This window comes from Pteropus medius, unplaced genomic scaffold (assembly GCF_902729225.1).
Source record: "Pteropus medius unplaced genomic scaffold, Ma_sr-lr_union100, whole genome shotgun sequence".
NCBI lineage: Eukaryota > Metazoa > Chordata > Mammalia > Chiroptera > Pteropodidae > Pteropus > Pteropus medius.
The window spans coordinates 13491252-13515644 of NW_024349799.1; the positions used below are offsets into that span (position 1 = coordinate 13491252).

The 24393-nt window shown below is 33.6% G+C and overlaps 1 protein-coding gene across 3 annotated transcripts in view; it reads left to right on the forward strand.

The window, feature by feature from the left end:
* TAOK1 (TAO kinase 1) overlaps positions 1–24393 on the forward strand; it is a 143682-nt gene that overhangs the window by 38713 nt on the left and 80576 nt on the right. For 2 of the 3 annotated variants that reach the window (XM_039886180.1, XM_039886182.1), the window contains exon 2: positions 12872–13093. In XM_039886180.1, coding sequence (XP_039742114.1) covers positions 12962–13093 — 132 coding nt within the window. In that variant the 5' untranslated portion in view covers positions 12872–12961. Of the gene's footprint in view, positions 1–12871; positions 13094–24393 lie in introns of those variants that run through there. The other variant, XM_039886181.1, reaches the window with a different exon arrangement.

Below are 24393 nucleotides of genomic sequence, written 5' to 3' on the forward strand. Positions count from 1 at the left end.
GCGATAGGGGCTGCGGTTCAGTCTCGATTTGCAACTGCGGCTGGTAAAAATCAACTGTTGTTTCTCTGCTGTCTCTGCTTCTCTGTTTTTTGCCTTGATAACTGGACCCTGCTGCCAGCGGAATGCAGCTCTCCGCTCTCCCAGGCATGGCTATTTACGGAACTCACCACACCTTCTCCCCTCCTTCTCCTCCTGCAGGGAGCTCCAACTGTGAGAGGCAGCTTCTTTGTTTCTCCCAATCCACCACCCGACACCTGGGATTCTGATCTGTGGTAGCTCTTATGTGCAGATACCGCACTCAGTCATGCTGGTGTGCAGTTTGGGTGTTTTTTTGTTGAGTTTTAAATGTTCAGCTTATTGTTGTTTCAAGGAGAGAGATGTAGCGATAGTTTTTTTTGTGGATTCTTTATGGTTTTCTGTAGATGAGATTATGTCATCTGTGAATAGAGATAATTTCACTTCTTCCTTTTTAATCTGGATGACTTATTTTTTTTTTTTGTCTAATTGCCCTGACTTGAACTTCCAGAACAATGTTGAATAGGGTTGAGAGTGACATCCTTGTCCTAATGATTTTAGGAGGAAAGTTTTTCATTTTTTACCATTAAGTGTGATACCTGTGGGTTTTTCATAGATGCCTTTAATCAGGTTAAGGAAATTCTATTCTCTTTTTTATTTAATGAGTGTTTTTATCATGAAAGCATATTGAATTTTGTCAATTGCCTTTTCTACTTCTATTGAGAGGATTGTGTTTTTTCTTTCATTTTATTAATATGGTATATTGTTTGATTTTCTTATGTTGAACCACCCTTCCTAGAATAAATTTTACTTGGTCATAGCTTATTTTGTTAAGAATTTTTGCATCTAGATTCATAAGAGATATTGATCTGGAATTTTCTTGTATTGTCTTTATCTGGCTTATATCAGGGTAATAATGGCCTCTCAAAATGAGTTGCTGTTAATTCTTTAAGTATTTGGTAGAAGTCACCAGTGAAGCCATCTTGTCCTAGGCTTTTTTGTTGTTAAAAGCTTTCCAATTACTGATTCAGTGTATAATTCTTGTGAGGTTTCCTATTGTCTTGAGTCAATTTTTGTAATTTTTAGAAATTTGATCATTTTGTCTATGCTAAGTTGTTGGTCATAGTATTCTTATAATTTTATTTCTGAAAGGTTAGTAGTGTCCTGCTTTCAAGTCTGACTTTTGTAATTTGAGCCTTTTCATTTTTCTTATTCTGACTAGCTGAAAAAGTCTGTCAATTTTGTTATATTTTCAGAGAGCCAACTTTTGGTTTTATTGATTTATTTTTATTTTTATATTCCTCATTTTGTTTATCTCTGCTTTACTGGCATATTTTTTATATGTTTTAATGACCATTTAAAGGAATTCTTATTTTGTGATTTAGTCACAGAACTTGCTTACTTTTTGTCATTGTTACTGGTTTGTAGGAATTCTTTATGTCTTATGGCATATGTTAACAAACCTAAGACCTCTAGAATAATATAGAATAATAGAAGATAGGAGACATTCTTATCTTTCTTGCCTGTAATAGCAATGTATTTCACCATTAAATAGAATAGTAGGGTTAAGATTTCTTTATCTTTCTAGTTTGCCAGCAGTCAGTAATAATAAGTTGCCTAAAAAATCACTCATGTAGTATATCCACACAATATAAAACTACTTAGCAATAATAATACAACAGCCTTAAGAGCAGTACCATTTTACAGGTATGTATCTTGTCAATAAGGAAACTGAGATGAAGAGAGGTGAAGTGACTTGTCCTACATCATACAGCTAGTAATAAGCAAGGGAGCTGGAATTCTATCTCAGGCATTTTGGCCTCAGAAGCTGTGCACTTAACTATAGAGTAAAAACAACCCTCGTCCCTCAAAGGCCCAGCCTAGTACCTTTCCTCTGAGACAAATAATTATACATTTCTGGAATATCATTCTAGGGACAGTCTGTGCATGTACAATCAAATACATACATATACCCGTGTATTTTTCCTGTCTTTTTTTAAAAAATGGGAGCATACTATAATTTACACCATTCTGCATCTTTTTTTTTTTCCACTAAACATGTACATCATACTGTTTTCAACTTTTGTTTTCATTTGTTTTATGTGTGTCTCTTAAATGAATAGGTTTGGCTATTTTTTTACCCAAAATGAGGATTTGAAGCAGATTAACTTATTCTAATTTATTTTTAATCAGTATGTTTAAGGCTTACATTTGTCATACTGTTTTGATTTTAATTATGCTTTCCTGATATCTCTCCTTTTCTACATTGTTTTAGAGTGAATTTTGCTTTCTTTGTTTCCTACTTAATCACTCTGGTTGATTGATAGTTTTTTATTGTGTTTCTGTTCTATAAATGGTTATCCTTCTAGAACAAAAAAGCCCTTCAGGTTTATTAATATAGTTATTTTCCACTATGTTTTGTTTTTATATTCTCATTATATTTTACGGATTTACATGAAATGATCCATTAAAAATGAGCTTTAAATAATCTATTTTAAAACACTGTTTGTGCTAGTAAATGTGGAGAGGTAAAGTTGATTTCGGTTGTGTTATTAAATCAACACTTAAATTAGTTATGCTGAAATTTCTCATTACATAATCTGATTTGTCATTTTCAAAGTTAATAATGACTGAACAAATCCCCCCACCACTCCCCACCCCTCCAAAAGAAAGAAAGAAAGCCCACAAGCAAGGTATACGAGTTAGCACATTTTTTATCTCTTGGTATGTAAAGATTTGAGATTTAGCTCTAGGTGTTTTTCTTGTAACGAAGATAAACTGTTGCCAGTTTGCAATGGTTTTCTAGTCCATGGTAAAGTTGTATAAACCATGAAATTCATTCTGTTATTTTATCTCTTTTTTTCACCCACAAAAAATCCTATAGAATTGGTTATTTTATGTAAATATTGAGTAAACACCAAAGTACAGTTTGGCATTTTGTACTAAACATTAGAAGATACTAACATTGCTATTTCTAATCATAATTACATAAATTTTGTTAAGTGCTTATTACATGTAAGATATGAAAGGTGCACAAAAATTTCACATGGTTAGTCTAATTGGAGTAAGAACACATACATAAAATGCTTAACTAGTAAGGTTGTATAATGAAGGACTTCGTTGAAAAGAACATTACCTGCATCTCTTTACAATTAAAAAACTGAAAAGTAATTCTTGCATTTGGGGAACAAAAATTTGAAAGATAGAAAAGATCCATAGGGAAAAAACGAGCCTCCTAGACCCCCTTGTTTCTGGTATATCCTTCCATAGGTTACCTTTGTGTGTATAGATACATATTTTCTTATTTTTATATAAGTGGTTACATATTACTTATACATTTGTGTCTCGTTTTATAATAAAAACTAATCTTTATACCTTTATCAGTGCCCCAAATTAAACTATTCATAATACTGCCCTCATGCATGCTTTCCTACCCAGTAACCCAGTGAACTCCTTAATAATGTTATTCTTGCTTTTCATCTTTCTTCTTCTTTTCAGTTTCAAGTAGTTGAAGGTGGTTCAGAGAGTTCATTCTGTATTTCCCACCATTAAAAGACCTTTTGGAACCAAATAATTTCTTAGTTTCTTCCAACCTTTAGTAGGTTGAATACCAGGAATCAAATCATTTGTGTAGATTGAGCTTTGATGTGAGTTCTTGTAATGTCAAATTTATTTTATTGATGACGTTCTCAGTTGTGTTTATCATTCTAGTTACTGGTATAGTGACGTTTGGCTGTGTGTGTGTGTGTCTGTCAAGGGAGGATATAGTAGATAGTATAATCTGTCTCTGATGATTCTATGTAAAGAGACATTCTCTAAAGGGATTGAATGTTTGATTAAGTTGGCTGTTTTCCAAGCCTGAAACTGATTAACAAGATATAGGGCTTTACGGTATTGAAGCAGTTGCTTTTAAGACCAACAATGTCCTTTTTGTGGAAATCCTAATGTTCTTAAAAGATGGGATACCATGACATCATCACTGTTTTTCCCAGTATCATTTCTCAAGTAATACTGAATATGCTGTGATTATTAGTACCCTTCTCCCATCTTCTTTTTGTTGCTTTGACTAATATATTGTCAATTATTCGTGTTTTGCAAATGTGGAACAGTTACTTAATTCTGAAAATCCTATTTGGGTGAGATTTTAATATAAATTATATACTCTTTAAATTCTAGTTTCATCAGCTTTCTTAGAGATGTATGTTTTAAGATTGAGCAAAATGGTACCATCCGCAAAAATTGTGTATGCTTTTTACACTCAACCGTAAATAACCTAATAAATTATCAGTTTCTGTGGTCTGTTTTTGAGGAGCCAGAAACATTAGAGCTGTCATTTTCTATTTATAGGATTGTTATTACTTTTTACCATTCTCTCTTAATAGGAAGGATATGGTAAGTTACTATAATGATAATTTTCCCTAAGAACAGATTAGATTTTTTTTAAATAGCTTTTTTTTTTTTTAATTTAAAAAAGAAGATGATTGTATATGCCCTTGAGGGCATTTGGTCCTGTCCAAAATGTGCGTATTCCCGGAGAATATGTACCAATATTGTTGGATCTTTTTAAAATCTTTTTTCATGTTTGCAGAAATTGAACATATGATTATTGTTGAAAAATTTGGAATATAAGGAAAATATAGTCTTGCGGATATTGTCCATAATACTAGCCTTAACTACCTAAAAATAACCCATACCATCTTGTTTAGTCCTCTCTTTGCAAAAACTTTATTATGTATATAATTTTTTTATTCTTTATAAAATCAAACACAGATAAAGAAAATTCACAAAACAGACATATAGCTTAATGAATTATTATGAATAAAATTCCCTTGTAACTACCTAAAACAAGAAATAGAACTTTGCCAGCCACTCCAGAAGTTCTTCCATACGTCTCACCCCAAATACAACCTTTCCTTTTCCCCAAAGTAACCACTGTCTTGACATTTATAGTAATAACTTATGGGAATTTCTTTATAGTTTTATTATCCAAGGGTGCATCCCTTTGTTCCATTATAGAGATCTTACAGTTCTTTATATATTTTGGATACAAATCCTTTTTCAGATAAGTGATTTGAAAATAATTTTTCCCAGGCTTTGGCTTGACTTCATTCTTTTAAAAGTGTCCTTTGCAAGAGTAAAAGTTTTTAATTTTAGCGAAGTCCAGATAATGAGTTGTGGCTTTTATAGATTATGCTTTTGGTACCATATCTAAGAACACTTTGACTAACCTAAGGTTATAAAAATTTTTACCTGCGTTTTCTTCGAAATGTTTTGTAGTATTAACTTCTTACATTGAGATAAGTGAAACTTTTTGAGTTAATTTTTCTGTCAGGTGTGAAGTATAAGTCAAAGTTCATTTTCATATATACAAATGTCCAATTGTTGTAGCACTGGTTTTTTTTTAAAAAGATTATCTTTTTTTCTGTTGTACCTTTGTCATGGTCAGTTGACTCTATTTGTGTGGGTCTATTTCTGGACTTCTGTTTTGTTTCATTCAACTCTGTCTACCCTTTCACCATTACCACATCATGATAATTGTAGTTTTATATGTTTTGAAATCTGGTAGTGTGAGTACCCTAATTTTATTCTGCTTTTAAAAAATTGTTTTGACTAATTTGGATCCTTTGGATTATATACATTTTAGAATCGGTTTGTTGGTATCTAAAGAAATTTTGTTGGATTTTGATTGAAATTACATTGAATCTATGAGTCATTTAATTTTTGGATCAATTTAGAGAGGACAGGCCTCATAACAATATTGAATCAGGCCATGAACACGGTACATCTCTTTATTTAGTTGACTGATTTCTTTCATTGAGGTTTTATATTTCTTACTATGTAAATTCTCAGATATTTTAGACTTATCTAAATATTTCATTTTCATCCCTTGCTGTTTTCCACATTCCTTGGGATTTTTCATGTATACAGTGTCATCAGCTAGAGACAGTTTTATTTCTTCGTTATTGTTACATATTTCCTTTCTTGCTCTTTTTTCCTCATTGTATGGATTAGAACTTTTAAGTACAGTGTTGAATATGAATGATTAGAGTAGACATCCTGATCTTGTTTCTAACCTTTAGGAGAAAGCTTTTTCACTCTTTTACCATTGAGTATGATGTGCCTGTGGGTTCTTGTAGATACTCTTAACCAGATTAATGATATTCCCTTCTATTCCTAGTTTTTTGAGAGTTTTTATCATAAATAAATGTTGAATTTGTCAAATCCTTTTTCTGCTTCTGTTGATATGGTCATACATTTTTTTTTTCTTTAGTCTGGTTAGAATAGAGAATTATGTTGATTTTTGAATGTAGTATCTTTTTATGTATTGCTAGATTTGATTTGCTGATACATTGTTGAGGATTTTTGCTATTATGTTCATGAGGGATATTGGTAAAAATTTTTCATTTTTCATTTTCATAATTGTTCTTGTCTGGTTTTGATAGGATAAATAATGGCCTTATATGACGAATTAGAAGTATTCTCTATAAGCTTGAAGAGGTTATGGAGAATTGGTATTATTTGTTTCTTTAATGTTTGATTCAATTTGATAGTGAAACCGTCTATTTTCACTGGACTGGAGTTGTCTGTAAATATTTTAAACTATGACTTTAATTTCTTTAATGTACATATAACTCCAGATTATCTATTTCTTCTTGAGTGAGTTTTGGTAGTTTATATCTGTCATGTACAGGTAATTTGTCTATTTCATAGACATAGTTAAATTTATGAGCTTAGAGCTAGCTGTTCATTGCATTGCCTTATCCTTTAGTGTCTTAGGGCCTATAGTAATATCCTTTTTGATTTCTTTTTTTGGTAATTTGCGTCTGTTCTTATTTTCCTTAGTTAGTTGACACAAGTCTTTCAGTTTTATTTATTAACACCTTCCCCTGCCCCCAAGGGAAAAAAAAACAGCTTTTGGTTTTATTAATTTTTCTCTGGCTTTTTGTTTTCTAATTTTGTTGATTTCTACTCTGTTCTTTAGTATTTTTTCTTATATTTATCCTTTATTTAAAGCTTTTCTCTTTATTCTTAAGATGGAAGCTTAGAGTATTGATTTGAGATTTTTTTTTCCAAATATAGCATTTAGTGCTTTAAATTTCTGTAAGCACTGCATTAGCTGTATCCTACAAATTTTGTTGTTTTTTTATTTCAATTCAATTCATATATTCTAATTTCCCTTGAAACTTCTTTATTGACATATGTATTACTTAGAAGTGTATTGTTTAATTTCCAGATTTTATGCTTTTTTTTTTTTTAATGTATCTTTCTGTTACCAGTTTTAAGTTTAATTACACCACGGACAGATACATACTTTGTATGAATTGAAATTTTTACACTTGTTAAGATTTGTTTTATAGCCCAGAAGATGCTCTGTCTTGGTGTGAATATCATATGTGCGTTTGAAAATAATGTATATTTTGTTGGAGTATTCTAGAAATGTCATTAGGTCAAGTTGGTTGATAGTGTTGTTCCATACTGTTGTTCTGTATATTTTAAGATACTTAAAAAAAAAAAAAAATTTTTTTTTTCTGAGAGAGGAGTATTGGAATTTACCAGTATAATTATAGACTTGTCTTACTTCTCTTCTCAGTTATATCAAGTTTTGCTTCATGTAATTTGAGACTCTTCTGTCCGGTAAATACAAACTTCGGTTTTGATGAATAGAATCGTTATTATATAATGTCTCTCTTTATCTCTTGTGATTCTGAAGTCTGTTAATGTAGCCACTCCAGCTTTCTTTTGTTTAGTAATTTGCATTTCTTTTAGGGCAGGTTTACTGGCAACAAATTCTCTTAGCTTTTCTTCATCTAAGAATCCCTGTCCCTCCCTCCCCCCCTTTGCCCTTCTCTCTCTTCTCTCTCTCTCCACCCTCCCCACTCCCTTTCTCCTCCCTCTCCTCCTCCTGCCACCTCCTCTTCTTTCTTGTCCCTCTAACATTTCTTGTAATGCTGGTTTAGCTTTTTCTTGTCTGGGAAGATCTTTATATGTCCTTCAATTCTAAATGATAGCTTTGCTGGGTAGAGTATTCTTGGTTGTAGTTCCTTGCTTTTCATCACTTAGAATATTTCATGCCACCCCCTTCTGGCCTGCAAAGTTTCTGTTGAGAAATCATCTGACAGTCTTATGGGAGCTCCCTTGTAGGTAACTGCTGTTTCTCTTGCTGCTTTTAAGAGTCTCCCTTTGGCATTTTAATTATGATGTGTCTATGGTGTGGGCCTCTTTAGGTTCATCTTGTTTGGGACTCTACTTCCTGGAATTCTATGTCTATTTCCTTCACCAGGTTAGAGAAGTTTTCAGTCATTTTTTTTTCAAATCCTTGCTTTCTTTTTTCTTCTGTTACCCCTATGATGTGAATTTTGGTATGCATAATGTTGTCCCCCTTAAACTATCCTCATTTTGGGATGGCTCCATAGTGTAGTGGTTAGCATGTCTGCTTTACACACAGAAGGTCCTGGATTTGCGCCCCAGGTGTGCCAGGCCCCAGGTGCACGCCATGAGCATGTGCGAGGAGTCGCCCCACCTTCAGAGATCCAGTTCTTAAGGGGAAATGGCAACATCCATAGGGATAGAAGGGGATGGGGGAATTAAAGAGGAAAAAAAAAACTATCTTCATTTTTTTTTTTTTGTATTCATTTTGTTTTTGCTCTTTTGATTGGATGTTTTCTGCTACCTTATCTTCCAAATTGTTGATTTGATCTTCTGCTTCATCTAATCTGTTGATTCCCTCTAATGTATTCTTCACATCAGTTATTGTATTCTTCATTTCTTACTGGTTCTTTTTTATGTTTTCTGTCTTCTTTTTTATGTTTCCTGTATCTTAGTTGAAGTTATGTCTAAGATCATTGAGCATCCTTATAACCAGTGTTTTAAACTCTGCATCTGGTAGATTGCTTGTCTCTATTTTGTTTAATTTTGTTCTATCTTTCATTTGGGACGTGTTTGTCTCCTCATTTCGGCTGCCTCCCTGTGTCTGTTTCTATAAGGTAGGGCTACTACATCTCCCAATCTTAGTAGAGTGGCTTTATGTAGTAGGTGTCCTATGGAGTCTAGTGGCACAGTGTCCTTGGTTTCCTGATCATGTACTCCAGGTATGTCCCTTTTGTGGGTTGTATGTGCCCTCCTGTTGTAGTTGAACTTTGGTTGATGTTTGCATGTCAGTTGGAGGGATTGACCCTCAGGCTGATTGGTTGTGAGGACTGGTCGTGACTACAGCAGAGGAGCTATTGTACAAGGACTGACCCTGTGGAGCAGGATTTGCTTTAGCAGGGCTCTGGTGAGTGCTGAGTCTGCCCTTTAGGTGTCTGTTTTGTAGCAGTGATTTGAGTGGTGCTCTGGTGTGATCTGAAACTAGCCACTGGGTCTGTTGGTTCTAGGGCCTGTAGGGAGGGGCTCTGGTGCAGGCAAAGTTTAGCTGTTGTCTGTTCCCTGCCCAGGGCCACTTTGTATGAGCTATAAAGTGATCTGCAGATGGTTGCCACTTTTGTTGGGCTTGAGGGTTCCTTATTAGAGACTAAGCTGTGAACTGAGGCTGGCTGCCACTCACTAGTGCGGGCTTGGGGCTGCTTAGCAAGAGGTATGGGGCATGCCAAGGCCAGCTGCTGCTTGTTTGGAGTTTGTGAACCTTTGAGAGATTTTAGGAAAGTCCTCCATGTGAGCCAAGACAGGCATTTGTATGGAAAACCACTGGAAGTGGCTTGGGTGGGCCCACAAGTTAGGTTGGCTGGATCTCAGGGAATCCCCAGGTCAGGGCAAATGGTGTTAGCTATGTTGATAGAGACTCAGAAATGGTGCCTACCTGTGCATGCAGACTGGTTTGGGGGAGGGCTCAACAAAGAAATAATGGCTTCTGCCGCAACTTTATCTGGAAGAAAGCTGCCCCTCCATCTCTCTCTCTGAAGCCAAACAATTCATCCCGATATGTCGATGATGCCTTTCAAACTGCTGGCCTAGTGCTGGAGCTTAGAGCAAGTGAGTCAGTCAGTGAGCAAGTCTGTGCGTGGGCCCTTTAAGAGGAACGCCTTTCACTCCAGAAGCCCTCCATCTCACTAAGTCACAATCACCAATGGTTTTCACAGCCACAGGTTATGGGGACTTCTCTCCCTGGCAGTGCAATACTGGGCTGGGGACCTTGGTGTGGGGCTGGGACCTACTGCTCCTCAGGGGAAACCTCCGCAGCCAAGATACCCTTCATTTTTAACCACCACTAGTGGATGTGGGACCAGACTGGTCCCGTATGTTTTCTCTGCCCCTCCTAAAATAAGTCTTGAATTGGCTTATTCTGTAGATCTTCAGTTATAAGACTTCTTTTGAGCTAAACTTAAGTCAATTCTCAATGATGGTTCTGTAGTTTAGCTGTAATTTTGAAATAGTCATGGAAAGAGGCGAGCACAGTGTTTATCTACTCTGCCATCTTGAGCAGAACCTTGATTTTTTGTTTGTTTGTTTTTTTTGCATTTCTCCTGTTTGGAGCTTTGCTGAGCTTCTAGAACCTCTACAGTTATTTCTTTTTGTCAAATCTGGGAATTTGTCTGCCATTACTAAAAAAAAATTATTTCTCTACCAGTTTAATTTTCCTCTCTTTATGTAACACCAGTGTTGTGAAACTTAGACAATTTGATATAGTTCCACCAGTCACAAAAGTACTATTCATTTTTTTTTCTACTTTTGTTCATCAGTTTAGATAATTTCCATTGCTCTAATCTCTAGTTCTTTTCCTCTGTCATCCCTGTTTTGTAGTAGAACCTGTGCAATGAGTTGGTTTTTTTAAATTTCCAATACTGTGTTTTTCAGCTCTAAATTTTCCGTGTTTTTTTTTTTTTTTTGTAATGTCTACTTCTCTAAGAACTTATGCCTTTCCAATTGTTTTAAGAGTGTTAACTGTTATCACATTTATTGTGGCTATCCTTATGAATTTACTCAATTTCTGTGCTATCAATTTTAATATTTTACATGTAATAGTCTTGTTTATCCTATTTGTTCAGTAAATATTTGTGAAAGATCATTTTTAGGGGTAGTATCAAGAGAATACATAAGTTTTTTTTTTTAGTTTAACAAATATTTATGTAATATTTACTGTAGGAGGTAGGATGTATAATGTAGGGAGGTAATATAAAAATGAATGAGACATATCGTGCCTGCCTGTGTAGGAGAGAGATAAATAATTGCAATGTAATACAGTAAATGTTGCAGGATATTTAGGAGCATGGAGAGTGAGTGACCAGCTCTTCCTACTAGAATTAAGATTTTACAAACATTTTTACATTTAATCTAAATCTTGAAAGATTTTGAGTGGGAATTTGTTAGGTAAATAAGAAAGAAGATGCAAATCATGGAACTAGTAATGAAAATTTTAACGTAAAATAATTCATGTAATAAGGGTACTAATACTTGATCATTCAAAATTCTTGAATAAGGCGTTAGTAACACTGAAGATTTTTTTTAACAGGTAGATTATTTCCACTTTATATGGAATTTAATTCAATCTCCTCATTTTAGGAGTGAGAAGTTAGGTGACTTTCCTATGCTCATATATTTTTGAAAGAACTCTAATTGTTGAAACATTTTGTTCCAGGGAATGTCCAGAGCAGGGAGGGATATTGGTAAAAGTTATGGGGCAATTTTGAAAGTATGTTAGAAATGGAATACAAATAACAATTAACAAATAATATTTTTATTGCAGTGTAGTGTTAATTTGGGGAGGTACAAATGTGTTTAATTACAAAGAAGTTTTCTAGCAAGAATTAAAATTGGTTCAGTGTCTTCACTAAAAATAAGACAGGTAGTTAGCTGCTTAAAAATTAAAGAGCATGAGGATAATTGGCTAGAGCTTTAATTTCCCTTAGAAGTCTAGCAAAATCAATTATGGAGGGTTTTTTTTTTTTAATTAGTGAATTTAAGCAGGTTAAAATAGCTAACATTTAATGTAGTGCTTACTACGCCTGAGTACTAGTCTGTGCTTACATATATTAACTTATTTAACTCTCATAACTATTCTGAGGTTATTATTTTCATATTACAGATTAGGAAAATGAGGCTTTCCAAGTCACAGCTTATAAATAGTATTGTCAGGATTTATACCCAGGCAGTGTCATTCCAGAACCCAGGATCTGAAGTTTCTCAATTATCAGAGTCATTTTAAAAATTGGGTAATGTGATATAAATGTATTGTAGCAGAACCACCAGGGGATTTACTGGTTATTTCTAGTGTCTGCTTATCTAATGAAGCAAATTTGATAAAGGCCATATTTTGTGTGAATCAAGTTTATGGGGGAAGCAGTTGTCTGAGTTAAATTCATTACTTTCCCATTGCATTTTTCTCTGGAATGTCTTATAGTTGACTAAACAGTGGCACATGGTATCTGAAAGGAAAAGAAAGAGCTTACTGAATGAAATCTTTTGTGTATTTTCTTATATTTGAAGATCATTAATACATGGAGTTCTTCTTGTTGTTAGAAATATACTATGGATACATCTTGAGTTGTACATGTTTTTAATAGTCTGTATTACATTATCTCTTTTGCTGATGGGCTCACTGCATGGGATTAGATAAATTTTTTAAGTACTGATACATAAAACCTTCCAAGATATAAAGATTTATTTAACTTTTAAAAGTATATGGATAGTATATACTTATATACTATGTGTAGTAGGAATCTTCTTTTTTAAGCACCACAGGTAATCATGATGGTGAACTGGGTTTAGAAGCTATTTCACTACTAGACCACACTTTCTTCTCAGTGAAATTCTAGACCTGAGATAATTTTATATGTTCCTTTGGAAAAATGATCTTAAACTAATTATTCTTAACAGCTTTTGCTTTTCCTGACTTTTTTCTTTTCTTATTTCTCTACAATAGTTTATGCCAACGTGGCTTCATTCATACAGATGAACCAAGGATTGGGATAGCAGTATAAAATTAGAATCAGACAGCTGATTGCCCAGCAGGATGCCATCAACTAACAGAGCAGGCAGCCTCAAGGACCCTGAAATTGCAGAGCTCTTCTTCAAAGAAGATCCAGAGAAGCTCTTCACAGATCTCAGAGAAATTGGCCATGGCAGCTTTGGAGCAGTATATTTTGTAAGTATTAAAGGCTTCATGTCAGTGACCAGCATTTACATAATATCCAGTCCTTTCAGAGTAAAAAACAATAAAGAGACACAGGCCTTAGTCTGTTTTATAGTCACTTGCATAGATGTGTGTGTATAATATCAAAGTAGATAGTTTTATTTATTGAGCTTCTTGGATTATTGAGAAAGTGGTAAAGAATATTATTTTTGCTTTAACTTACATGTTTAGAATTTCAGCACACAGTTTCTAGGAGTCGTATCACTTGTATTGCTATAAAATTAAACATTGCAGAACACTGACTTCTGTAAAGTTCCATACAGAGTCAGTTTTAGTGTTGTGAAAATCTAGAGTTATTTAGCAGAAGGAGATGTATCAAAGTCTTTTTTTCTTGTGTGTGTATGTGTGTACTATATGCTAAAAAAATTATCCAAATTGCTGTTTTAACCATTTGTAAGTGTACAGTTTGTGGCATTGATTATATTCACAATATTGTACAACCATTACCACTATTTTAAAAACTTTTTCATCACCCCAAAAAAAACTCTGTATTAGCAATAATTCTGAATTTCCCCTTCCACGCAGCCCCTGGTAACCTCTAAACTATTTTTTGTCCCTATAATTTGCCTCTTCTAATATTTTATGTAAATAGAATCATACAACATTTGTACTTTATGTAAAACATATCACTTTTGTAATGTTTAGCATCACTTCATAGATCAATCACGTTATATGACATTCAAGTCCTTTTCCCAGTTTAAAATTTAGTTGCCTCTTGATTGAGTTGTAAAGATTCTTTGTGTATTCTGAATATTTACAGATATTTTCTCCCACTCTAATTTTTTTTTAATTTTCTTCATAATTTCTTTTGATATATAAAAGTTTTAAATTTGAGTGAAGTCCAATTTATCTGTTTTTTCTTTTGTCACTCGTGCTTTTGGTGTCATGTCTAAGAATCCACTGCCAAATCCAAGGCCGTAATGATTTACTCCTATGTTTCCTGCTAAGGGTTTTATATTCTTAGCTTTTATATTTAGGTCATTGATCCATTTTGAGTTAATTTTTATATATGTTGTGAAGTAGAGGTCCAGTTTTTTCTTTTGCATGTGGAAATCCAGTTGTCCCAATACCATCTGTTGAAGAGATGATTTTTTTCCCCTTACTGAATTTGTCTTGATGTCCTTGTCAAACCAATTATCCATATTGTATAGGTTCATTTCTGAACTCTCAGTTCTATTCCATTTGTCTTTATAATAAGTCATCTTTATGCTAGTATGTTTTGATTATTGTGGCTTTGTAGTATGGTTCAGATCGGGAATAACTTTGTTATTCTTTTAAAGGATAGTTTTTAATATTTTAGGCACCTTGTAATTCTATATAAATTTCAGGATTGGCTTTTCCATTTCTGCAAAAAGTCCGTTGGAATTTTCATAAGGATTATTTAAATCTGTAGATCACATTTGGTAGTATTGGCATCTTACCAGTATTAAATCTTCCAACCCATGAACACAAGATGTCTTTCTAAACATTATTTAGGTATTTAATTTTGTTCAGCAGTGTTTTATATAGTTTTCAATGTCTTATACTTTGTTGATCTTTTATTCTTTTAGATACTATTGTAAATGGAATTGTTTTCTTAATTGCTTTTTCAGATTGTTGATTGCTGGCATATAGGATATATATACACAGCTGATTTATGTGTGTTGATCTTTTTATAAATTTATTTTTCTATTACAGTTGACATACATTATTATATTAGTTTCAGTTGTACAACATAGTAATTAGACATTTATACACCTCACAAAGTGATCACCCCACTAGGAGTAGTACTCATCTGACAGCACAGATAGTTATTAAAATATTATTAACTATATTCCCTATGCTGTACTTTACGTCCCTTTATCACCCATTCCCCATCCCCTCCATCTGGCAACCATCAATTTGTTCTCTGCATCTATGAGTTTGTTTCTGTTTTGTTTATTTGTTTATTTTTTTATATTCTACATATAGTTGAAATCATATGGTATTTGACTTATTTCACTTAACATAATACTCTCTAGGTCCATCTATGTTGTCGCAAATGGCAAGATTTCATTTTTTTTTTTTATGTCTGAGTAATATTTCATTATATACATGTACCACATCTTCTTTATACATTCGTTTATTGATGGATGCTTAGGTTGCTTCCATGTCTTGGCTAGTGTAAATAATGCTGCAAGGAACAAAGGGGTGCATATATATTTTTGTATTAGTGTTTTTGTTTTCTTCAGATAAATACCCAGAAATGGAATTGCTGAGACATATGCTAGTTTTATTTTTAAATTTTTGAGGAATCTCCACACTGTTTCCCATAGTGGCTGCACCAGTTTATGATCTCACAACAATGCACAAGGTTCCAACACTTGTCATATGGATTTATTGACAGTAGCCATTTAGACAGGTGTCAGATGATATCTTGTGGTTTTCATTTGAATTTTCCTGATGATTAGTAATGTTGAGCATCTTTTTATATGTCTGTTGGCCACCCCTATGTTCTGTTTGGAGAAATATTGATTCAGGTCCTCTGCCCATTTTTTAATTGGATTCTCTGTGGATTTTTATTTTTTTTGGTTGAGTTGTATGAGTTCTTTATATATTTTGGATATTAATCCCTATCGGATGTATCATTGGCAAATATTTTCTTCCATTTGGTAGTTTGTCTTTTTATTTTGTTGATGGTTTCCTTCACTGTGCAAAAACTATTTAGTAAGATGTAGTCCTAATTCGTTTATTTTTTCTATTGTTTCCTTTGCCTAAGGAGACATATCCAAAAAAAAAATAGTGCTAAGAGTGATGTCACAGAGTTTACGGCCTAGTTTCAGGTCTTATATTTAAGTCTTTAATCCATTTTTAGTTTATTTTTTTATGTGGTATATGAAAGAAGTCTAGATTTATTTTTTTCCCATTGCCTGTCTAGTTTTCCCAACACTATCTATTGAAGAGACTGTCTTTCCTCATTGTATATTTTTGCCTCCTTTGTCATAGATTAAGTGACTATATATGCACGGGTTTATTTCTGGGCCCTCTATTCTGTTCCATTGATATGTGTGTCTGTTTTTATGCTAGTACCATGCTGTTTTGATTACTGTAGCTTTGTGGTATCGTTTGATATCAAGATAGTGTGATACCTCCAACTTCATTTTTCGTTCTCAAGATTGTTCTGGGTATTCAGAGTCTTGTGGTCCCATATAAATTTTAGCAGTTTGTTCTAGTTCTGTGAAAAATTTCATTGGTAATTTGATAGGGCTTGCACTCAATCTGTAGATTGCTTTGGGTAGTATGGACATTTTAATAGTATTAATTCCTCCTATCCATGAGCACAGTATATCCTTCCGTTTATTTGTGTCTTCAGTTTCTTTCTTCAGTGTCTTATAGTTTCCTGAGTACAGGTCTCTTACCTTCTTGGTTAAATTTGTTCCTAGGTATTTTATTCTTTTTGATGCAATTGTAAATGGGATTGTTTTCTTAATTTCTCTTTCTGATAGTTTATTATGGTGTATAAAAATGCAACCAATTTCTGAATGTTAATTTTGTATCTTGCTACTTAGTGGATTCATTTATTAGTTCTCATTTTTTTTGGTGGAATATTTGGATTATATATAGTATTGTGTCATCTGCAAATAACAGTAGTTTTACTTTTGCTTTCCAACTTGGATGCCTTTTATTTTTTATTCTTGTTTGATTGCTATGGCTAGGACTCCTAATACGGTGTTGAATAAAAGTGGTAAAAGTAGACATTCTTGTCTTTTTCCTGATGTTAAAGAAAAAGCTTTCAGCTTTTCCTGTTGAGTATGATGCTGGCTCTCAGTTTGTCATGTATAACCTTTATTATGTTGAGGTATGTCCCCACTGTCCCCAGTTTGCTGAGAGTCTTTATCATAAATGGATGCTGAGTTTTGTCATATTGTTTTTTCTGCATCCATTGATAGGATTCTATGATTTTTATCCTTCATTTTGTTTATGTGGTGTATCACGTTAATTAATTTGTGGATATTGAACCAACCTTGCATCCCAGGAATAAGTTCCACTGGATCATGGTGTATGGGGCTGAATTTAGTTTGCTAGTATTTTGTTGAGGATTTTCACATCTATGTTCATCAGGGATGTTGGCCTAAAAATTTTTTTTGTAATGTCTTTGTCTGGTTTTAGTATCAAGGTAATGCTGGCCTTGTAAAATGAGTTTGGGATCCATCCTACTCTTCAGTTTTTTGCAATAGTTTTAGAAGGATAGATGTTAATTCTTTGAATGTTTGGTAAAATTCACTTGTGAAGCCTTCTGGTCCAGGACTTTTGTTTATTGATTTGGTTTCCTTATTCGTCACATTTGTTTTTTCTGATTCAGTCTTGGAAGATTGTATGTTTCTATGGATTTATCCATTTCCTCCAGGTTGTTGGCATGTAATTTTTCACAGTATTTCCTTATTATCTTTTGTATTTCTGTGGTGTCGGTTGTCACTTGTCTCTCTTTTTTAAAATTTTATTTACTAATTATACTTAAGCATAAGTCTATTTTCCTATTTGATTTCTGTTTATCTTTTCTTCCCTTATGCTTCCTTCTTGCCATATTTTCAATTAGTCAAATGTTTATTGTTATTTTTGTTTAAAAATATAGGTTGTATTATTATTCAGATATGGGGAGGCCAGCAGATCAATTAACAACTGCCATTGGAAAGATAGGTTGTTATACTCACAGATCCCAAGAGAAAGAGGCACACCATGCTATACGGGACTACATGGGAAAGCACTCATTTCAGTGAGGAGGCAGAGAAATCAAGGGGAGTACATGGACAAGAGTCTTTACTGTGGTCTCCGTGGGAAGGAACAGGTGAGGCAGGCTAAGCAAGTTTAGGATTAGCTAGTTATAATAATTTCAGCAAGCTCTGTGGTATAAGAGGCTGTCCCTGGTTGTCTGGTACTTGGCCCTGTGGTGAATAGTGCGGGGAATAGGGAGCCCAGAGTGTAATCATTGGAGATATGGTCTCTAGATTGCTGGTTTATATATGTAAGATGTGCTTATCTACTATCTAGGAATTAGCTACACCTGGAAGTGACAGACCTTTTTTTGTTAACAAGGCCCCAGATGTCAAAGCATCAAATTACAGCCCATAAAAATTCATGAGTGACATATAATTTTCTTCTGTTAACCTTCTAATTATGCATTTTTGTTATTATTTTGTTATCCTAGAGATTATTATATATATTCCTGATTTATTATAATGAAATTAGCACTTCTCAAACAATGTAAAAAACCTTACAGTATTTCAGTTCTGTCTTTCTCCTGTTATTTGTGCAATTTTTCTCATATATTTTGCTTCTAAAATATCTATTTGGTTCCTCTTTTTTTAAGTCTCTGTCTGATAATGCCATATCTGAATCACCATTGGCTCTGTTTATATATCTAGATTTTTTCCTTTTAAGTATCTGGTCCACTTTTTAGCATGACTTGTAATTTTTGATTGGTTATTCTTCATTATAGAGGAGAAATTGTAGATGTTTTGAATGATGTTATTTTTCTTCAGAAAGAGATATATTTGTTTTTTCGTTTGTTTTGGCAAGCTGATAGTATACGAGTGAATCACCTTGAGGCTTGGTTTTAAACTATAGTTGAATCAGTTTTACCCTTATTAGCCATTACTCCTAAAGCATGGCTCTCTTTAGGGCTCCCAAATGAATGTCTAGGGTGTTTATTAAGGCTTTCATTTTGGTGGGTTTGAATTCAAACCTCCATCTCTCTAGCACTTGTCTTCTGAAAGCTCTATCTCTTTAGTCTTCCAGCTGCCATTTTCTGCTGAGTTTCTGGGAGTCTTATAAAGATACATAGTTAGGAGTTGACTATTGAGAATTTGCAAATTTTTGAGCTGTTTCTTTTCACCTCTTTCTTCTAAGATTGTGCCTTTTAAATCCTAGACACTCTGGAAGTGCCTGTCTTTGGCCTCTGTCTCCACAGCCTAACTTCCTCCTTGGACTCTATTTTCCTATACCACAAGTTCAGGAGTGAAGCTGGAGTAATTTACAGTTTACTTTGTGTACTCTTCTTCTCTGACGGATTCTAGTCTCTAAAGCCTTGCTTGCATATGTTGCTCTCCAGAAGTTTCATAAAATTGCTTTACATATATTGCCTGCTTTATGGTTCTTTTGGGCTTCAGGGATAGTCTAACACAAGCATCATGGCAAGAATTAGTATTGAAATTTCCCTTGGTTAATATTATTTGCATCTGCATGGTGGACTTTTATATGTCCTTCTCTAATAAATAAAATATATGTTTTTGGAGCATTTGGTCTTTAATTGTTAATAATGAAAAGTATAGAATTTCAGTAGGCTTCTCTCTTCTTTAAACGTTTCTATATGATCTGTCTAGTGGGAAAAGTGATATTATTGTCCTTTTCTGTTCATTAAAGGGACTGAATTAAATTACATATCGGCAAAATAATCAGCAGTTTAAAATTTTTAAATAAAAATTTACTATAAAATTGCATTATCCCAAATCCAGAACTTACCAGTCCAGTAGTCTTTGTTGAAGTGTCTGACTGAAGTGGGTATGTTTTGAGTTAAGGTTGTAGTAGGAACTGAGAATATGATCAGAGAAAGGTAAAAAGGAAAGGTAAGTGAAGGTTCTTGGAGAGAACCTCCTATACTATACTAAGAAATGTGGGCCTTATTTTGAAGTCTTGAGGGAACTGCCAAAGTGCAACAGAAATATTTTATTTCCATTTGTGTTATAGAAAGTTTATTCTTGTAGCAGTGTGGAGGAAAGATTACATGTGCCAACAATGTAAGAAGGGAGGCTGATTATGAAGCTTTTATGAAGCTTTTTAAATATATGAAGCTCTTACATCTCTGAGAGCTTAAACTAGATATTGTCATAAGGGTGCAGAGGTGAATACACATTGCAGAGTTTAAGTTTAAATTGATAGAATCAAGAGAACCTGTTTTGTGACAAGGTAAGAAAGTACACATTGTAGTTCCTCACCCTTGGAACAGAATTTTTTTGGGGAGGTGGGAGGTAATTCTCTAGTGCTTGGACCGCCTTATGCAATAGTTTCTGGGGTTGTCCTACCCACGCTGGATTATTTCAGAGAGCTGTGTTTGGGAGAGAAAATCTCATAATCCCAGAAGTAAGGATCTAATAGGAGCAACAGAAGTTGGCTCTGGAGAGACCTGGTGATTAAACAAAATGTGTGATCCTGGATTGAAAAAAAATTTTTCTGTAAAGGATGTTACTGAGATAGTTGGTAAAATTTGAATATGGGCTATATATGTACTGGATAATAGTATATCAATGCTAAATTTCCTAATTAATAATTGAGCTGTGGTTATTCAAGAGAATGTTCTTATTCTCAGGAGATATATGAAGAAGTACTTTGAAGTGAAGGATGAGAATGTCTACTCTCAAGTCCTCTTCAATGATAATGTAATGATAACAGCATTTATATTTAGATAGTTTAAAAGCAAATGTGGCAAAATGTTAACCATGGATTTTACTATATTAGGGGCCCTGAAACTACAGCCTGTGGGCTTAATCTAGTCTGTGAACTATTTTTGCTTAGCTTCCAAACTAGGATTGGTTTTTACATTGGGGAGGAGGGGGGGAAGGAAAAGAAATGCAATAGAAAAAGAATAATATGTATTTGGCTCACAAAGCCTAAAATATTTAATATCTTGTTCTTTATGGAAAAAGTTTATGTAACTTCTGACCTAGTGGAAGGCATAAAGATTCACTTTGTTACATCAACTTTACTGTACGTTTGACAGGTTTGTATAATAAAACGAGGGAAGGAAACAAAAAAAGGTGGCTTAGGAAGTCAAGAAACCTAAGTTCAGGTTAGGACAACCCCAGGAACCACTGCATGAAAGCATAGAGGAGTCAGGTAGCTGCTCTGAGCTGATGTTTTCTGTTAATTGTTTTGATGTCTGGGAAACATGCACCATATAGATGAGCAAAGTTTGAATATAGCCCAGAATTGAATGTTTTTTTCTGTAATTTCATTTCTAGGTCACTAACCTTCATATTTTGTGGTATCAGGTAAACCCGGGTGGGAGTATATGTGTCTGTGTGTTGCATATGTGTATATGTGTGCACACAAGAATAGGTACTTCTATTTTGTTTCCTCTCACCATGGCAGAGCTAAATGTGCAGTATCTGTCTATAGAGTATATAAAGGAAATTCTTCTTGTAAAAATCTTTTAGATGATTAAAAATAGTTCTTATATCTCTGAATTTTTATTAATTGGCAGTAGAGATTACCTTAAATTTAAAAATACTCTCATTGAGCCAGCTCTGCTGGCTGTCTCATCGGTCAGGCTAATCAAAGATTGGTATCATAATAAATATTTGAAACTAAACCAAGAGTCAGATGTCCAAAATGACCACTATCTCTAGATTGCCAGGAAGATAAAACATTCTCTTTTAGTTTCCAATACCTTAAATAGAACCAACACTATGTCCATAGATAGTCCACAGAACACTGGCCTAGGAATCAGGTAGCTTGCCAACAAATATGGCAGACCATGTAAGGTCCAGAGAAGTCATTTATTTACTTCACTAAAGCTGTTTTCATTTTAAAAAATAAAATGAATATTCATCTCTTATTTCCTAGTGTAAGATTTTACTAATCTGTTTTCTTTTGGGAACTTGGCAGGTTTTATATTTTCAGTGGTCATAGCAAATTTTTTAGTGTTATAAGAAAAAAAAGTAGTAAGTGCACAAAAGAAATATAAAAATACCATTTACATATAATTAATTGATATGGTGATTTCAGGTCATTCTTACTGGTTCATCAAAATAGCTCCCAAATGGATCTTCACAGACAGTTTCCTGGTTTGAAACAAAATGATCGATTGTATCTGGTTTCTCTTTCCTACTCCTTTTTCACTCTAGACAGCATCAACTTTATCTTTAGGCTACAGGCAATTTTATCTTTACTCTTTTATTCTCAGGCAATGAGTATAGATGCCATGTAGTATTGTACTCATCTTTAATTACTCATAGCTCATTTAATTCTGTTCTACATTGTATTTTTTATGTATACAAACACTTTTTAAAACTTTTTTTCTATTCTGACTATTATCTTATTCTACTAGAAGAATATCCTACATTCTTTTCAGTTCATTTGTTAATATTGATCACGTCAAGGAAAATGTAGAAATCATGGTTCTTCTCTATATCCTTTATGCTAGCCTTGTTTTATTGCATCTACATAATTATAAATCCAAAACTTAGTATCATAATTTTCACTTTAAACAGTCTATGTATTTTAAAGAATCTAAGAGCAAGAATAGTTTATAAATTTATCCACATTTTTACCATATTTACTATGTTACACACCACATGATTATTTACTTTGGAAAATTACTGTCTTCAAAAGGACTCCTAGAACTAATAGGTGAGATTAGCAAGGTTGTAGAATATAAGATCAATACACAAAAATTCATTGTATTTCTATTATATTAGTGAACAGTTGGAATTTCTTATATTCTAAAAGTACTCTTTATAGTACCCCCAACATGAAATACTTGAGTATAAATCCAACAAAATATGCAAGATCTATATGCTGAAAACCACAAAACAAAGAAGACCTGAATAACTGATGAGAGATATACTGTGTTGACGGATCGAAGACTAAATACTGTCATGCTATCAATTATCTCCAGTTTGATATATAAAGTCAATGCCATCCCAATCAGAATCCCAGCAGACTTTTTAAATAGACATTGACAAGTATATTCTAAAATTTTATGGAAAGACAAAAGAACAAAAATAGCCAAAACCATTTTGAGAAAGAGCAAATTAAAGAACTCACTATCTGATTTCAAAAACCTACTGTAAACCTGCAGTAATTAAGATAGTATGATATCGTTGAAAGAGTAAATACATAAATTAAAAAGAGTCCAGACATATACCCAGATAAATATAGTCAATTGATTTTTGACAAAGGGGCAAAGACGATTCAATGAAGAAATGGTAGTCTTTTCAACAAATAGTGCCACAGCAACTAGTCACACCTTATAGAAAAACTAATGGAAAGGGATCATAGTTCTAAATGAAGAGCATAATATTATAAAGCTTCTAAGATAAAATATAGGAGAAAACCTTTATTACTCTGAATTATGCAAAGAGTTCATAGATAGGACATTAAAAGCATTATCCATAAGAGACAAAGTTTATAAATTGAACTTTATCAAAATTTAAAGCTTCTGCTCTCAAAGATAATATTAAGAGAATGAAAAGGAAAGCCACAGACTTGCAGAAAATATCTGCAAGTCACATATCCAGCAAAGGATTTGTATCTAGACCATAAAAGAATTCTCAAAACTCAACAATAAAACAACAACAACAACAACTGAGTAAAAGGTCTAACCGGAAACATCACCCCTCTTCCTCCCCCACCCCCCTGCAAATACAGCTGGTCAATAAAAATACAAAGAGTTTCAACATCATTAGTGCTTAGGGAAATACAAATTAAGACCACAATGAGATACCACACATGCCTATTAGAGTGACTTAATAAAGACAAGGAGAAAAAATACAGACAAAATCAAATGCTCGTGAGTATGTGAAGCAATTGCTAATCTCATTCATTGTAGGAACGTGAAACAGTCTTGTCACTGTGGAAAACAGTTTGGCAGTTTTTAAATAAAGTTAAACATATCATTTTTCATATGACCCAGGATTCCCACTCCTAGATATTAATCCAAGGAAATGAAAACTCAGATATATGCAAAAACTTTTAGGTGAATATTTATGGCAATTTTATTCATAATTGCCAAAAACTGTGATCTAATTCATTGTGTGCACCACAAAGAATGAATTTTACCCAAGTTCATTTAAATGGTCATAAAAAAAATAAAAGCTATGCCATAAGGAAGAAACTCAAATGGAATAGAGACTGTAACAAATGAACCTAACTATTATAAATAACAAACACAGAAAAGGGGATGGGGAGGAAAAGAATTAAAGTTCTTTTGCAAGTAATATTTTGGCTGAATATTCTTAAAGCTAAAGACGAAAGTAACTCTAGTCACTTTGTTTCTCACAGAGATATAGTTTGGTAATCAAACTACTGCATATGTATAGTAGGTTTTAATAAGTAAATATATTGTAGATAATGAGAACCAGTTTTCTTACTGTCCGAGAAAGAAATAAATTCCTTATTTGTAAATAAGAAAAGGGAGAAAGCTAGAAATAACCCTGTGGTGTTGGTTTGGAATTGGAGGTATCAGTAAGATCTCTCCTCCTCTCCTCTCCTCTCCTCTCCTCTCCTCTCCTCTCCTC